The sequence below is a fragment of the Amaranthus tricolor genome, chromosome 14 (genome assembly GCF_026212465.1).
Source record: "Amaranthus tricolor cultivar Red isolate AtriRed21 chromosome 14, ASM2621246v1, whole genome shotgun sequence".
Classification (NCBI taxonomy): Eukaryota; Viridiplantae; Streptophyta; class Magnoliopsida; order Caryophyllales; family Amaranthaceae; genus Amaranthus; species Amaranthus tricolor.
Window position 1 is genome coordinate 6,027,912 of NC_080060.1, and position 18,188 is coordinate 6,046,099.

Genomic DNA, 18,188 nt, shown 5'->3' on the forward strand with positions numbered 1-18,188 from the left:
ATCCTTCTCTGACAAGCAATCTCAAAACAAATAAAATAATTCCTAATTCATTGACAAATGTGATCCATCCATTCTTTAAGGTAGATATTTTAGTCTTTATCAATCATGAAACATGCACACTATATGTTAGGTTGGGATTTCATGATACTATTAATTTCACTATATTTCGCAATTGTAATTGATAGTGACATATTTACACATAAAATATCACTATTAATTGTAAAAATTTTAAAATAGAAATAATATATACACATAAAATTTATTTTACTTTTTTAGTCTATTCAATTAAATTTGTCATAATTTATATTTGACTATAATCTATACTTTTTTTGCAATCTCATCTGCACATTTAATTTATATATTTATCTAATTCATATATTTCTCTTACGTTTTCATAAAATATTTTTTTATAAGTTTTTCTTAATTTTTTTTCTTCAATTGAAAAAGAGACAAGTTTGAAGGAATAGGTTGAGTAATAATGATAATAGTGTCCTAACGCTGTTTTAACATTGTTTGGTTACGTCTACATTAGACTTGTCTTATGCTAAATTGGTAATTGACCTCATCATGTAATCATCAATATTTTTTTTAATCTATTTATCCATTGTAATCAAATAACATCAAAAGAGGTCATTTTAATTGGTGTACTATTTTATCATAGAAATTTAGATTATTTAAATATTCTATTAATTATGTTTACTTTCAATAACTATCAATTTTTTTATTTATTACTACTTTTGCTTTAAAATACTTACTATAGATGACCTTTTATGTATTTAATCGATCTTTAATATTTTTAATTATGTTTGTTAAAAATATAAAAAGTAAATTTTAATAAGTCTTGCATTGAGAAGTATCTAACAAGATCCTACTTAATTATGTTGGTAATTTAGAACAGAAAAGATATAATCTTCTTAATCTTATCTACAATTTATTATGTTCTTATCCACCTTTTGTTTTCTTATTTTTAAATTATAATTTAATAAAGTAATTTGTCTCATCATAGTAAAATTAAAGAAATACAAATGGCAATTACACATTATATCTATTATCATACTAAGAGTTGATACAAAAGAGAATTATATCTTGTCTCACTTGGAGTGTGTATAAACTTTTTCATGTATGATTTTGGGTCTTTTTCTTGTTTTCTCATTTCCTAGTCATTTCATTCCTTCAACCCATATATCATAAGCTTTAAGAAAACATAATTGATAAAGCCTTAATTTTGAAAGATTGAAATTAATTATATGAATCAATATATTAATTTTAATAATTATACCATGTTAAAAGGTAGTTAGATTTTGGAATTGATGAAATATAATCAAAGTTTGGAAAGAGAGATGAGATTTGTGGTAGTCCCCACACTCTCACGTTGTTGAAAAATTACTTAATGTAATGTTTGGAAATAAGTATTTTATTTCAAATTATGAATTTCAATTATGATATGAAATGAATAATTTGAGAATAATAAAGTTTGGGTATTCATTTCAAATTGTCAATTTTAACTACTTTAAAAACAATGATGAAATTTGATCTAAATCCAAATTTAAAAATTTTTAATTTGCCAAACAATAGTCAATTTCAAATTTCCAAATGAAATCATTATTCCCAAACTTGCCATAAGGAAATTTTATGAGTTAATTTGAGTTTTTGACTTTCCTACGTGACAGTTAAATATATTTTCAATTTGTATGGTGGTTTCGAACTTTCAACTATGTTGTAGATAAATGGTTTTTCATTTTGTTAATTTAAGTATTCATGTAGGATAATATGTACCCCATAAGAATGATCGCAACATTTGTTTTTATAAAAAATTGTTATGATAGATGATAATAATAACGTAAATTTAACAAAAAATTTAACGAAAAATTTCTTAGAATAATCCAACATTTTAATGATTTTCGTATAATAATTCCATCTAAACCATAAATAATTCCAACTTTAGGGATATTTGCCTAGAGTAAATTTGGCTAACCTGATGACCTGCTATAATAGATAATTCACCAAAATAGTGAACTAAAAATTAATTTAAAATTAGAAAAAAAATTAAAAAATTATATAAAAAATTCCAAATAATAAAAAAATCATAAAAAAATTTTAAACATTTTTTTGACATTTTATTTTAATTTATCTTTTTTTTAAAAAAATAAAATTTGCTATAGCAAGTCATTCGGTTACCGGGTTTACTCTAGGAAAATACACAGTTGGGATTATTCATGGTTAATCAATAAGTGAGATTATTATAAAAAACTCATAAATAAGGTGAATTATTCTAGGTAATTTTTTCAAAATTTAATCTTTTTTCTATCAATTGAAAAAATTAAAAAGTTAGAGTCACAACACAAATTAATAAAATTTGTCCACCATGTAAAAAAAATTTGTAATCACCAAATAGAATTTCTAAATTTTTATAGTAGTAATGATTTATTAGTTGTTTATTAGTATTATTGTTCAGCTAAAAAAATATTAAAATATGATTTTTGTTGGATTAAAATCATTAAATGCTAGGCGGCCGGGGATTACTCTTAGTCTCGGATACGCACGGCACCGACATTGTATTCATATTGGGTAATCATAATTCATTTCTATGTCATTATGTGAATGTGCCCATTACAATTGGTGTTCTAGTGGGAGCACATTTTATTAATTGGCTTTATAGGACTTATATAGTATTTCTATTCCTTTTATTTTGAGCCAGATATAAAATTAGTGAAATTTAACGGAAAAAATATTAAATTAGAAAATGATACAGAAAAAATTGGAGAATGAAAAGGAGTGGTTAAGATGGGGAGACAATATATACTTTTGAATGAGATTAAAAGAAGAATAGTGAGACCATTAAAAAATAAGCGCAAATTAATAAAACAGATTGAAATAAAAAGAAGTGCAAAATGATAGAATTATAGAGAATATCAATATATGTCCTTGTTTTGCCATAATTGGAAATGTATAAGGACTACCAGGATATATCAGTGGATTAAAATAGCAGTGTTATCCAAAATTAAGCGTGAAAATATAGAAAATATGTAACAACCCGACTTACCGTTGACTGGGTAAACAGGGTCATCACTGGGTTCGTTTCCCAAGAAACTGAAATCACACTTCCAGAACTCAAGCAAAGGGGTCACAAGCTCTTCAACGTGACTAACTCAGCTAAATCCCAAATAAAGCATACATCTAACTAATACACAAGATAATCATACAATTCTCTACAAGTCCAATATAACCAGCACAGCCAAACAAATTTTACATTTATCCAAAATCCTAATACAAATCTACAAATTCCTACGTGCTCAACTCAATATACATCCTTGGAACGCTATTCAATCACCGCTACCCATCGTTCCCGACCGGTTCCGATCTGTAATCAAACTAAAACATGGAAACAACAGAAGGTCAGATTAAACTGAATGAGAAGTAACAATCCAATCAACAAAACACAGTAATTCAAATCATAGGTTTAAAAGCAACATCAGTTTCCTAGACCTATGTGCGCACAGGGAGTCTAGTTGAGAGGAACATCCATAGCTCTAAGGCTACGTCACTCTCGGGTGAAGCTAGTCAATATCTCAATGACAATTCGCTTCAAACAGGGAGCAGGGAACAATGTCCCTCAACTCCGTCAATGACCAGCTCGCAAGCCCGATCCATTGACCATATCATAATATCAGCATAAGCATTCACAACGACATTTGTCTTAACAATTTCCAATCTCAAAAGAGCTTTAGTAAAGTTTATTTTCAAGAATGCAGTCTGATCAGACCCTTTAAGGGACTGCTACTACTCACCAAGGACGACGCTTCAAAGAGTCAGGTTCGATTCGCAGCTATCAGCTAGAAAGGTTCCTCGATGACGTCGCTTCCTGAAGCATAGCAAACATAACATCACACAAAGTGTTCAATGCTACAAACTAGGTTCATATAGCTCATTGCATCTCCTTCTAAGACCGTATCTTAGTTCAAGCTTCTATTCTAGTATTTCTAATCATACAAGGAATGTGCACTCCAAGCTTAAACACTCTACATGTCATCAAAATATTATAATCGTGATCGAATCTAGTTTATACTCTTTTAAAGATTACTCATCCCTATATTTCTCTTTGTATTACCAATAAAACACAATATGTAAATTTAAACCCAAACTCAAGAATATCCGAAAGAATCTACTAATTTCATCAAGAATATCCAACATTTAATTAATATAAACAACAAGCATTCTATCCCACAATCAATGGTTTTTCCAATGTACCTCATAATTCATACAAGACCTTTAAATCATTCATAATCCTATAGACAATCAACATTTCCCATCAATTCCTCAATCTTCATAAACTTTCTTACTAATCATCCAGATTCAATATAGTAACTCCAACATCATCTATTCATTAACTCATTTATTTTGGATCGACACAAAATAATTATTTATCCTACACTCACAAGCCCACGAGACTCATCGTTCATCATCAAAGATGATTTTCCTCAATTAATTTCATCACCTTCAAATCCACCAATTCAATACTAAACATCAAACATTCCAGTAATAATCCAAGAATCTAGCAATACTCAATACATTTTCCATGAATTTCCAATTCAATGACTCATCTACTAATTTATACACATTCTAAGATTCAACAACATTTAGGGTTTAACACATGAATGAAAGATTATGCAAGGGAAAGTATATGAATAAGGGCATGATTATTAAGGGAAAACAAGGAAAGAAATCAAGAAGGAATACCTTCTGCTTGCAGCAGCAAGAAACGGAACAATTTCAGGTTCAAAGTTCTCTTTTCGGCTTGAATTTGATGTTTAATCAGCAGGACCAAAACTCACTCAATCTTCCCCAAATCGGTAGAACCAAGACAAGGGAGGAAGATTTCGGCTTGATATTTGCCCCAAAAGAAACAACTATAGAGTGTTGATTGTATTTGTAGTAACTGTTTGCTTCCTCACAAAAAAAATCAGTAATTCAATCTAATTGATGTGTCTTGAATCTTCAAGAATGAAAAAGAATTGGTTATAATGATATTGAAACGCATAGAGTGAGGAAGAGGATAAATTTGTTCTATATTCGAAAAATTGACAAGGATTAAAGATGAAGGTTGTTTCCTTACCAAATTTCAGAGAATATAATGCTAGCATCGAGAAGAGGAACGCCGATTAGGATTGTAGAATCACCGTGAGAAGTGGTGTTCGTGGCTTCGGTGAGATTTGGGTCTGCTGCACAGAGAGGGAGAAAAAAAAAGAAAAACGGTTTTGAATCGAGAGGAAGAGGATGAATCTTGCTCGTGGTATTCAAAGTCTCAAAGGAATGAGCAAGGTTGAAGTTGTCTGGTTTCAGGTTTTAACAAGGTCAGAGAGGGAGAAAGGGTTTAGGATTTGAGAAGAGAGGAGAAATGAGGAAGATGATGAATAGTCAAAAGCGTGAAACTGGTTTCTAATTTCATATTTTTTTATTTTTTATTTTATTTTTTTAAAGAAATGGAAAAGAAAAGAAGTTAAATTAAGAATATTTTATGTCATGTGTATATAAGGTCATTCTCGCACTGATAATTCTCTTAAACTTACTCGTCTTAAATATTAATTTTCCCGAATGTTACAAAATAAGAGTGGTAAAATTATGTCTCAGAATATAAATGACAAAAATCAACATAATGACTAAACTAGAACTTTAGGCAAATTGTTTGTTCAAAAATATAACAAATAGTTACTATTGGTTTAATATTGACTTAAAAAATATTTATCAAATAATTTTTTGGCTGTAAATGTAATTAAAGATAAAAAGTTAAAACACAAAATCAAGATAAAGTTATCTACAAATACCTTTTTATCCGTAGCTATAAATTATTTTAGTTTTTACCTATGAATTATTTTGAATTGTATTCAATGATAACTAGTTTTTTGGTTAATCAACTCAGTTTTAACAACTCTAAATGTTGTACATCTTTCAATATCTACTTACATTTCCAATTCTTTTTTGCCTTGACATTGCTTGTGTTGCTTTCATCAGACATATGTGTTTCTGACAGATTTTGTAGCATAATTAGAAGTTATGACTTATGAGTAAGAAACAATAATTTGTCAACATAGTTGAGACAATATGACCATTTTTTTAAGAGCTAAATGACTATCATCACAAGACACTGACCTAAATGAACTTTTTTTAGGTCATTTTCAAGGGAATCACAAACTATCACTTCACAAAACTAGATACTCATAGTACTCAATCATGGATATATAATACTTTAATCTTCAATGGAAAAAACCAACATAATTATTATTAAAAACTCTAAGCAGGGTCTATGAACTATGAAGAGTTAGAAGACGACAAATCAACAATTATTATTATTATCATATTCAATATATCCCGCTTATAAAAGCTGTAATCAGGGTTCATGAAGGATTGGAAAACAAACATATCATACACTTATCATTATCATCATACTCAATATTTCGCGCATATTAGAGAAAAATTCACAAACTATCAATTTAGAAAGCTAGATACTGATACTACTCAATCATGGGCATATAATACTTTACTCTTCAATTAAAAAAAAATATCATTATCATCATACTCAATATATTCCGGTTATAAAAATTATAATAAAAGTCTATGGAGGGTTGAAAGATGACATATCAAACACATACCATTATCATCATACCCAGTAAATCGTGCTTATAAAAGCTATCATCAGGGTCTACGTAGGGTTAAAAGATGACATATCATACACTTATCATTATAATAATATCCAAATATCGCGCTTATAAAATCTAGAATCAGGGTCTATAAAGGGTCGGTAGACGACATATTGTGCACTTATCATTATCATTATCATCATACTCAATATATTGTGCTTATAAAAGCTGTAATCAGAGTCCATGAAGGGTTGGAAGACGACAGATTATACTCGTATCATTATCATCATAAATTCATCATACCCAATATAAAAGTTGTGATCAGGGTCTATAGAAGATTGAAAGACGACAAATCATATACTTATTAAAAGATATAAGAAATGTTAGACAAGTTACATTTTCAATAAAAAAGGAAATTATCAATGGTACCCCTGAGTTTTGGCACTTTATCAATGCCCTAAGCTTTTTTATTATCAATGGTACCGTTGTATTATTGAGCGTTTTAAAACCGTAACCTTTTTCAACTTTTTTCGACCAAAATCGTTCAAAACTGTTAACTTTCTTTTATGTTTTGAATTGAAAAATAAAAGAAAAAGAAAAAAGTTAACGGTTTTGGACGATTTTTGACGGAAAAAATTTAAAAAGGTTACAATTGTAAAGCGCTCAATAGTACGAGGGTACCATTGATAATAAGAAAAACATAGGAATACCATTAATAAAGTGCCAAAACTCAAGAGTACCAATGATAATTTTTTAAAAAAAAAATCACCATTCTTGCAAAATAAGAACAAAGCCATTCAGAGTTGTCTTATTCAAATGTAATATGATAACATTCCATTCTATTTACTATCCATATACTACAATATAACATCAATATGCTACAAAATTAATATACATTCCCAATACCTTTATACTATTCTCAACATTTCAACAAGTTGAATTTAGCAGTATTTCTAACTTCTAATTTTGGTAGGTATTACTCCTATACACACTATATTATCACGATTCTCCGGACCCTGATTATAGCTTTTATGAACGTGATACAGTAATACTCACTTAGGCCACAAAGTCTTGTAGCAACTGAGGCGCAAACCCTTTACGGTTTTGCATCTCAAGACACTCGAATGCACCTGTAGACGAGTGTGAAGGAGGGCTATTCATTCCACCAAATTCATTAGTTCTTCGGAACTGAATATTCTGAGTAGACGATAGAAATGAGTGATTTGTAGTCGAAAGATTATCAAGCACACCACCATGTGGATGGGTTTCACATGACGGAGGGAGTCCTAAGGAAAGGGAAATCCCATTCCCATTGAAAAACCTTGTTGGTGCAGAGAAATCATGTGTTTCAAACCTTCCTATATCTCCAATTGGGTATGATCCCAATTCCCCACCCCCTAAAAAGTTCATTCCCCCAGATATTATGGGATACCCACCTTCATTCTCACTTTCTTGCTTCTCATCCCCAAATTTGATCAAGATTTCCCCATTAGTACCCCCATTTTCATACCCAAGAACATGATCATCCCTCTGTCTTTTGGGGTTTCTTTGGGGAACATTTAGGCTAAACCCATGATGGGTTTGAGTCATTGGATCATTCCCTTTAAAGGGTGTGATCAAATTCGTCGTAATGGGAATGAATGAAGTAGTTGAAGCACCATTGTTTTGTTCTTTTTGTTCACCATTGTTGATATTCTCTTGATTGTTTTCCTCATTGGTGCTGTTTTCCTTGCTGCTTCCTAGTGCTTTTTCCTCTGATATTCCTTCCTTTTGTTCTTGTTCCTTAAGCTCTTCTTTGTACATTTCTTCAATCATTGGCTTCCATAAACGAACACGGGCGTTTATGAACCAATTTGATACCTGCATTCACCGTTAAATGAATCAATACATATCCGAGAAACTCTTGTGTCGACTTTGTGCTCAGTACTCAGTGCCCACCAACAGAAATATGCTAGTGGGTTAGCGGAGTGAAGATTTAGGGGCGTGAGTTAATGGAGTGGAGAGTAGCGAGTGGTGCACTTCGTTTATATTAGACTTGTAATACAAATCTTCCTCATATTTACCTGGCTTCTAGTAAGTCCTGCTTGTTTGGCAAGCATAATCTTATCCGAGTCCTTAGGATACCTGAAAGAAATCAAACGCAAAATTTCAAATCAATCAGTAAAACTATCTGATGCTAATGTTTGGTATATTAGCTGGTTGAAACAGTTTATTGTTTAGCTGCTGAAACCAGTTCAAACAGTCAAAAAGGACATCTATCCGCCTTTGCTAACACCCCTTAAATCATTTCGTTAAATCAATCACTGTAATGATCTGTTAGGTATTAGCTATCAACTATCAGCTATCAGATTTCAGCAATATTAACTTACGGGTGTAAAAAGTGCTCAAAAAGCCAAGCACGAAGAACAGAAACAGATCGCTCAGGCAGTCCTCTTTGAGGCCTCCAAGCAGTAGGATTTTGAATCATTCCTAGCTGCTGGAACGCGCGTTGCTGCCTAATTTGATGATCGATAAACTTCAATCTCGACCCTTCAATCTTCCCACCAGGCAATGAACCCAAACCCCCTTCTTGATCATCACCTAAACTCTTGTTGGCTGTTCGAATTTGCTCTTGAATCGCGTCTTTTAGGCACCTAAACTGCTTAGAAATCGTCTTGAGTGCTAGTGCAGTATATGTCTTGGCTGATCCAATCCCAGCTGCTTGCTCAAATGACTCAATTACTATTCTCATTTGCTGATTGTATTGCTTGTACCTTTGCTCTGCCTACAATTCAGAACAACAGATATTTCTATCAGCAATTACTCTAATTCTAGCAAGAATAGTACATGAAGCAAGAATAGAACAACAATTTAATTCATTGTACTATGTAAGAAATTTAACATATAAATCTTCGAAAACAACTGGGAGTTTGGCAAAACAGCTGGCTGGACAAATACAGATAGATAGTTGACTGGTCAAATCATCTGGTATTAGCATTTGTGAATTAGCTGGTTGAAACAGTTTGTTTTAATGAATCAACTAATTTACCACAAACTAGTCCGACCAGCGTGTTTGAAATCAGAAATCAACTATTTTAATTAGCTATTGGTCGTCTGTCAAATACCCATGAATTGAATTGATTCCCATTATTTTAGTAGTATTAACTACTACATACCCAAATGAAAAGAGACATTGAAAGGGATGAAAAAAGTGTGATTTGTTCTTTAACTTTACTCCATTAGAGACAAATCAAAAAGGAAAAATTTTTAAAAACCCTAATTGGGTATGATTGATAGTAACTCCTAACAGAAAGTTCTGACACATAGAACACAATTTGCTATTAAAAGACAGATGAATCAAAGTTAGTGAAAAAGACCTTAATCCAAACCCAAGAGTCTTATCGAGATTGCAACATTTTTACCCAAAATCACTAATATAGATTTGCATAATGTGACAATCTCGATCAATCGAATAAAGGATTATTTATATGTACCTCATCTAGCATGGTAACAAGCTTAGCCTTCTTCATCTGAATCTCTTGCCTTTCGGTCGTACTCAGCTCCGCACCACCACCGCCGCCATCGGAGAGTTTTTCTCTCTCCTCCGATGGCGTCTCGACGACACCCTTATTGCTAAACCCACCATCATCACCCACATGAACAACTTCATCAAGCAACTCTTGAGCAGCTTTCAAGTACTCAGACCCCAAATCTAAACCCTCCCCACCTTGGTGGGACCCACACCCATTTATAGCTGAATTATGAGAAAATAAGCTCAATGATAAACCCTGGGTGGCGCGTGGAACCTCACGCGCCTCCTGAGATGGGTATCCGTACGACATAACATCACTCGATTGGGGCGATGAATTCGGGAGAGTAACTAATTGGTGGTGGTGAGGGGAAAGCGAGGCGGCGACCGAGGCGGCCGAGTTTAAGAGAAGGATGTTGTGGGATGAACAAGGTGGAGATTGTGATGGTTGTTGGTGATTTTGAGGATTAGCTAAATTTGGGTTCATAAAAATTAGTGTATGAAAATTATTAGAATTATTTTTTTGGATTTCATTGATTTTACCAATATTATGATTATGAGTGTGATAGTATGCTTCCATTTTTTTTCTAAAAATAAAAAATTAGTTATAATTATATTATTATTATTATTATAAATACTTCTAATAATTAATAAGAAATATTTTTTTATGAATGCGATAAATTAATTAAAATAAATAATAATAGAGAAAAATAGTAGAGGTATGGAAAATGAAGCAAGGATTTGGGAGAGGAGAAGAGAGAGGAAGAGAAATGGACAGGTTTTGTTAAAGTGTCTGAATGTGTGATTGAAAAAGAAGAGATAGAAATATTGATTGGGGTTGTCATATAATATGATTGGCGTCTTTTCTTTTTTTTTTTTTTTAAAGTTTATTAGATTATTTTCTTACGAGCTACTTGTGTGAGACGGTTTTTTGGTGAAACGAAATTAAACTAAAAGCCTATATGCTGATAATTGTATTTATTGAATTATTCAGTTTATGTATGATTTACGAAGAGTGTTTCAGGTGATACTGTTTCACACAAGAATTTAGGTATTATTTTTCTCTTTGTAAATGGTGTATTCATTGGTTAATTAGACAAATTTTATTTGTTGTTCTTAGTTTTCAAATAGAATCTTTTTATTTTCATTTTACTCCCTCCATTCTTTAAGTTGTTTCAACAAATAATATTTACGAGAATTTAGAAAAATATATTTTTTTATATAGTGAATATATCATTTTATTGAATAATAAACTTTAAAAGGCGAAAACTAGGGACCATAATTATAAAAATATTAAAATACAAGTTAGTGGAAAAATATATAAGAATCACAACTATTAAAAAATATTTAAATAAAATTAGTAGGAAATATGTTGGGATCATAAATAATATAAAAATGTTTAAAATAAAGTTAGTAGAAAACTATGTGAGGACCATAAGCATTAATAAAATATTAAAATAAGCATGAACAAGTCTAAAATTTGTGATATAAAAATATATTAAAAGATTTTTCTTGGGAACAAGAAATAAAATAATCCAAAATAATAAATGAGAATAAATAGAGTATTATGTTTGATTATTGGTCATGTTTTACTTTTTTTACATATATTGAATGAATTTATCTCACCTTTTAAAATTTCAATATTTTATTCTTGTAGATTTCATATGTCCCTCACTTGCAAGTTACAATTAAAATTTATAGGTAATATATAAAATATAAGTATAATCTATAAACAATCATATTCATCTTTATCTATATTTATTTTATTTTATTATTTTTTGCTTATATGTTTTCCGCTTACGGTAAAAAAGTAAAAAATGTTTTGACTATTTACTTTATTATTATTATCCCAATGACATTAATTAAGAAAATGTGAGGGTGCACGTGTTCCGCAATCATCTGCTGTTGATGCTGCAGATGTGGGGAATTTTTACTATGAAGACGCCAGTCCCATTAGATTTCTTTCCTGCTTGCTTATATTTTTCTTTCCTTATTACTTATTAGTTACTTTAACCCAATAATATTAATTTATTGGCTAATACTCCTATGTTTTTGAATTTGATATATAATAATACAGATTAAAATGAGAGTTTTTTATATATTTTGTAACAAGTTTAAAGGGCGTAGGAAATAAAACGGTTAAACATCTAACAAGTTAGAATTATACAGCTAATGTTACTCATTGTTACACTTAAATAATTAACATTTATTTACACATCTATTTTGTGCCGAATAGACCTTTATAGGTTAAAAATTAATATCAGATTATTGTTGAACCCGAAATTCCAAATCCAAATAAATAATAATATGCAATTTAAATAGTTCGTACTTCATATAGTATGTCTATATATAATTTATTGTATAGTGTCTATTTGTTATTTACATGTGAGTTGTCGCACATCGTAAAACAAGAAGAGTATACTTTACTTTATAAATTTGATGAGTAACTCATACTATTACTGTAACAGACTCAAAATTCTTAATCTTAATCTTAATCTTCCGATTAATTATTCCGAATCTTCAATTCAAATCTCTAATCCATTGGATATCCCTTCAAACCATCTTTAATTCCTAAACCTTTTCCGATTTTGTAATTTCTTTCAAATATTAAACTTAAAAAAATATTATTTTGTTTAAAATATTTTTATAAGCACTAAAATATTATTTTATTATTTTATAGTACGAAAAATAAAATTTTATTATTATATTCACGGTTTTGTAAAACATTACGTTTTAACTTTCTTTTTTTTTTGGCATAGTAAATTTTATAAAATGCTAGAGAAAAGCCAAAGCTTTACAACTGAGGTCAAAATTTAGGTGTTGCAACCCAATCGAAGTTTCGAAGGGCCAAACACAAGCCCTTCATCATACACTAGGGCCTAGGGGCGCGACACCTCAAAAGGTTAAACTAGCGGCTAGCCTTACAAAGAAACTTTAGCAACCAAAACATCAGGCTAATACAATCAAATACAACAAAATCAAACTATCATTACTACTTATTATTGTAACCTTATAACTTTGATTTAATTAATTTATACATAAAAATGAATCGTATTTTTATCATTAAGATTACATATAGTTTAAGCAAAATTTTCTAAGTAAACTACATATTTTCATGATCAAATTTACCCATTATTTTAAAGTATATTCACTTGTACATACTAAAACAAAATTTTGATGAACCAAAATCCTTTCTATAGTAACCCATGATATTCATCACTTACATAAGCTATTACCATTTTTTTACACAAGCTAACCTTCTTCTACACTCCAAACTCTTACACATTCACTTATACACTCCAACTCTTACACATTCACTTATACACTCTAAATCACTTACACACTTTAAATCACTTACACAAGTTAACCTTTTTCTATACTCCTAACACTCTTTTTCATAAAATCTAATGAAATATAAAGTTGTCCAAACCCATTATGAATATCCCCTTAGCCATGAGATCACTTACACCACCATCATCATATATTTCTAACATTTTTTCTTATATTTTCATTTCATTAAAATCTTACTACCTTAATATTTATTATTAGTTGAAAAATTCAAGAAGATGGACCTTAGAACACTCTTTATTTAGCTTAAATCATCATCATTATGGAGCATTATTGGGTTATTGCTTTGGGTGCTTAATGTATCATTATTTTTGGAGTTTGGATTTAATGATTTTTGGAGCTTAGAAGATCATCAATATTTTGGAAGTTTGGATTAATTAACTTTGGATCATTATTATCTATCTTGGAGGGCCTTATTTCTTATTATTTTTCTAATTAGTACTTAGTATTAATCCTTGGTATTAGTATGGTATAACTTCTTACCCTACTCTTTTTGTGGATCTTTTTGTGGAATTTTACATTATGTTTACTGTATAATATGCAAAGTATGAAATATGCTGATATTTTTTAGTAGGAAGTTAGTTTAACGAAATTATGATCAAGATTATATAAATATGTGTATGCAAAAAGTATTTTTAGTATGTTAATTTAATAATCTTTGAACAAGTTTAGGAAGTTGGGTGTAAAATTATATTCTAGTGATATTAAGTATGATTCATGTTATAAACTAGTGCTCGTATGTTTATGAGTTATGTGTTACATTAGAAATGTTATTATATTTAAGAATTTTTATATTAAAACTTTATTAATATGTTTATGTTAACCTTCAAATTAGTTTATAAGGTAGTAAGTTATTTTATGAACTTATTTTTTATTAAGTATGGTTATATTAAGAATATTATTGTTATTATACTTTATTTTGAGATTTAAGTTTATCCTTAAGGTTATAATAAATTTCTAAGTTATTGCGTAATGTTTTTATTTTTGTAAGTGGTTATGTTAATTATTTAAATATAGGATTTAGTATGATAAATTAAATTAAGTCGTTCTTTTTATGTGAAAAGGGCCCAAAACACTCATAGGCCATTCGACCACTATCATATAAAAAAAAAGTTTGATTTACTATTTTAAATTGTTATAACTATTTTTGTGATAATAATAAAATAACAATTTAAAAAATATTTTTGAGAAATTTTTATAAGTTATTAAATATTGAAGTATTTTACTTTAATATATGGGATTTCATAATAAAAGTAACTTTTAATCACCATTTAGTACAAAATATTTTATTTGCTAACTATTTGACCAAAATTTATGTAAAATGATGTAAAAAATATTTTTAGTATACTTACGGCTCAAACTATGTGTGAAATATTGATTTTGTGGATTACAAGTTTTACTTGTTTTATAATTAGAAATATTGACTTTTGTGAAAATTATAAGTTTGACTTGTTTTAAAACTAGAAATATTAATTTTTGTGAAATTATAAGTTTTATTTGTTTTACAATTAGAATGTTGATTTTTGCAAACCTTATAAGTTTACTTTTTTCTAAACTTGAAATATTGATTTTTGGTGAACTTGTTGAATTTTGAAAACTTATCCCAAGGATGCATTTTAACTTGAATTTTAATTAGAATATTTGACTTTTTTTATGAGAATAAAGTTTTATTTCTTGTAAAATTGAAAATGTTAATTTTGGGAACTTATTTAAAGAGAAATAGATTTTAGTAGCTACTAGTGGAAAATATTAATTTGGAGACTATTAATAGAATATTAAGTTATTAGTGTGAATTTAGCGAACTATTAAAAATAAAGTTAAAAATAACATTTAATGTGTAAAAATTTAATAATGAATGTATAAAGACATACAAGTTAATTTTACGTTATGATTACGAATTTTATTAAATAAAAGAGGTTATCACCTAAGTTGATCAAAGTCAAAGTCAAAGTCAAGTTATAGTAATAAAAATGTGATGTACTCGTATGAATGAATATTGATTGAATGACCTTGATAGTAAGGTAATGTAGAATCATGGACCGGCATGTAAAATCTCGGCGCCCGTGTTGGCCGGCACGTAAAATGCGATGTAAGACAGGAGGTTAGCTACTTATCTTGTAGAGTTCGAGCATAAATTGTATTGGAGGGGTGACGACTCCACCACAGTTAGGGTTTAGGACTACGGTTCTCACCTAACCAGACCCTTACATATATTAGGTGTCATATTGATGTGCTTATTGATCAGTGATAAACTTGATTAGTGTTGATGCTATGAAGCATAGTACGGTTATGAGTATTAACCGAATGACCTCACTTAAGTGTTAAGATTACCGAATTGTATAAGTGGCAGTAACGTACTTCTGTCAGGATCGAGAATGGTATCTTAATGACTTAAAAGTATAGAATAGAAAAAGAATATGGTAAAAGTATACGGTGGTGTCAATTAATTATAAGTCCGTACTTAAATTATTATTTTGTAAATGTAGCGTATAATTTTTGTATTTTGAGCTGAATAGGAAGTTATGCTCGACGTTAAGTGCTAACAGATTCAATCGACTGTCATTCGTATCATGGATGGCAGCATTTTGCAAGATTTAGTTCAGGTTCCGATTCAAGCCGCAGCAATTACTATTTATCGAGAACTTAACTGTTTTTTGTATCTGTATTGATGACTTGATGATGATGTATGTTTTTCTATTTGAGCAAACAATATTTCTTATCAGATGTAATATTTTACTTTTGTTTTAAACAGTTTCAGTTTTTATGAATTTTTTTGTTTTTAACAGCTTGACATTTTGAGACTTCCGCAATATTTTTGTATTAAACATTATTATTAAATGTTAATTATGTATCGAGATTGCCGCTCCCGTCACACAATTACTAATTGTTCTACCCGTTTGGGCTTAGGAATGTGTTACCTCTTCTCCTTGTTTGGTTGTCTAGACTCATTTTCTAAATTCTATAATGGTATCAGAGTTGAATTTGTTGTTGAGCCTTTATAACTGAACATATAATCAAACCCACTAATTACTCTAAGGACTTTCACATGTGAGGAGGAGTGTTAAAGTTTTCATTTGTTATTCATATGTGAGTTGTCCCATATTGAAAAAAAAATATATATATATACATTTTATAAACTTGAGGATTAACCTCTACTACTATCAATTGGTTTCGGTGGTTAACCTTTTTGAGTTTATAAGTATGTTATTTGATATCCTCTTATTTGGACAATAAACAACTAGTTAAGGGCTTATATTTGGAAAAGTCCATCCAATACTTAAATCAGTAGACGAAAAAGTATTATAGACCGTAGAGAGAGAAGTGGATTGAAATTCTAAATAGGGAAATACTCATAAATGTTACTCTCATTTTATAGATTTGGAGTACATGTATACAATTTCTACTTTCTAGTGTAGAAAAGTATTCTCAATTTATTGGCCTTCTATGGAAGATCATGTTGGAAAAGTCACATCACTTGGGCCAATCTTCGCAATTTCAAGGCTTTTCTCGGGCTATTGAGTACTCATTTGTCTTAACTCTTATCCAATCGTAAATTACCCAAATATAAAACGATTCATGAATAAGTTTAACTCGACTTGCACCTAGATGTTGGACCAAAACCATACATTCTCTATTGAAGCTGTCTCACTATAAGACGACTTTAATGGGGTCAATTCAAATTATTTAAAAAAAAACTGTTTCTTGTGCAAGTGTAATTTTAATGCTTTTACTAATGCATTTTTGTACAAAACTGACTGAGTAATTTTGTCGGGGCTTAATCTAATAAAAGTAGATTTGATATGGATTTGGTTTTTTCAAATTAGATCTAATTGATGTGGAAGTGTAATGAGACCGTTTTAGAGTGTATGAGTTAGCTTAAGAACAAGCTCAACAAGGAACGAAACAAGAGAACACCCACGCAACTTAGAAACTTATTCTAGATTGGATGGTTTCTTTGAGTAGCAAAAATTCACTAAGTATTTTAAACTCTCAAACACTAAGTAATAAGAATAAAAGGGGCGTGCAACACAAAATAAGCACAAAGAAATTCACAAAGAAAATCAGAATTTTGTTTTTCAATCTCACTTGCCTAAAATGAATGGCAATGAGTTTCTTTTATACTAAAAAATAATGCAAGTGTTACAAGCCTTTAAAGAGCCTTTTAACTTCCCCCCTTACAAAATCAGAAAACAAAGCATTAAACAAAAGCTAGAATTAAGCCTTTTTAATGTTAAGCATTAAGGTTGATAATGACCCCTTGCATTTCTCCTAAAAAAAACCCTTTGCATTTCTCCTAAAAAAAGACCGTCCACTGAAGCTTCAAGTTGCTGCTTGAATTGTGCTTTATTCAAACTCCCATTTAAGGCAAGTAATAAAGAATTGCTTTGAAGAGAATTCCACGAAATTAGCAGCCATTTGCTTGACGTTTGCGTGGCTAAGTAAAGCATGGACCGTAGCTTGTGTTGTAGGAACCGTAACTTGATGATCTTGAACTTCGTGGACTGAATTCTCATCACTAATCCATAGACTTGAGATTAACTTAAACTCACACCCTAAACTTTGACTAAATCCCAATCGTTCGAGACTCTAAAGTAGTAAATGGATTAAAAACTAAAGTAGTAAATGGAGTAAAATCTATGAGTTTAAAATTTTCAAATCACAAGAGTCTATGTTTAGAAAAAATGTGTCTTTAATAA

General features: G+C 29.9%; 1 protein-coding gene and 1 long non-coding RNA gene across 2 annotated transcripts; both read right to left on the minus strand.

The window, feature by feature from the left end:
- Positions 1 to 2,369: 2,369 nt before the first annotated feature.
- LOC130800004 (uncharacterized) lies at positions 2,370 to 5,428 on the minus strand. Its single transcript, XR_009039354.1, has 4 exons — positions 5,114 to 5,428; positions 4,738 to 4,993; positions 3,789 to 3,862; positions 2,370 to 3,372 (listed from the first exon to the last, which is right to left on the minus strand). It is a non-coding gene; the product is annotated as an uncharacterized LOC130800004 (long non-coding RNA).
- Positions 5,429 to 7,393: 1,965 nt separating this feature from the next.
- LOC130800005 (BEL1-like homeodomain protein 1) lies at positions 7,394 to 10,982 on the minus strand. Its single transcript, XM_057663329.1, has 4 exons — positions 10,109 to 10,982; positions 9,005 to 9,399; positions 8,699 to 8,759; positions 7,394 to 8,495 (listed from the first exon to the last, which is right to left on the minus strand). Exons 1-4 carry the CDS (start codon positions 10,721 to 10,723, stop codon positions 7,692 to 7,694), a joined length of 1,875 nt encoding a protein of 624 aa, XP_057519312.1. The 5' UTR covers positions 10,724 to 10,982; the 3' UTR covers positions 7,394 to 7,691.
- Positions 10,983 to 18,188: the final 7,206 nt, after the last annotated feature.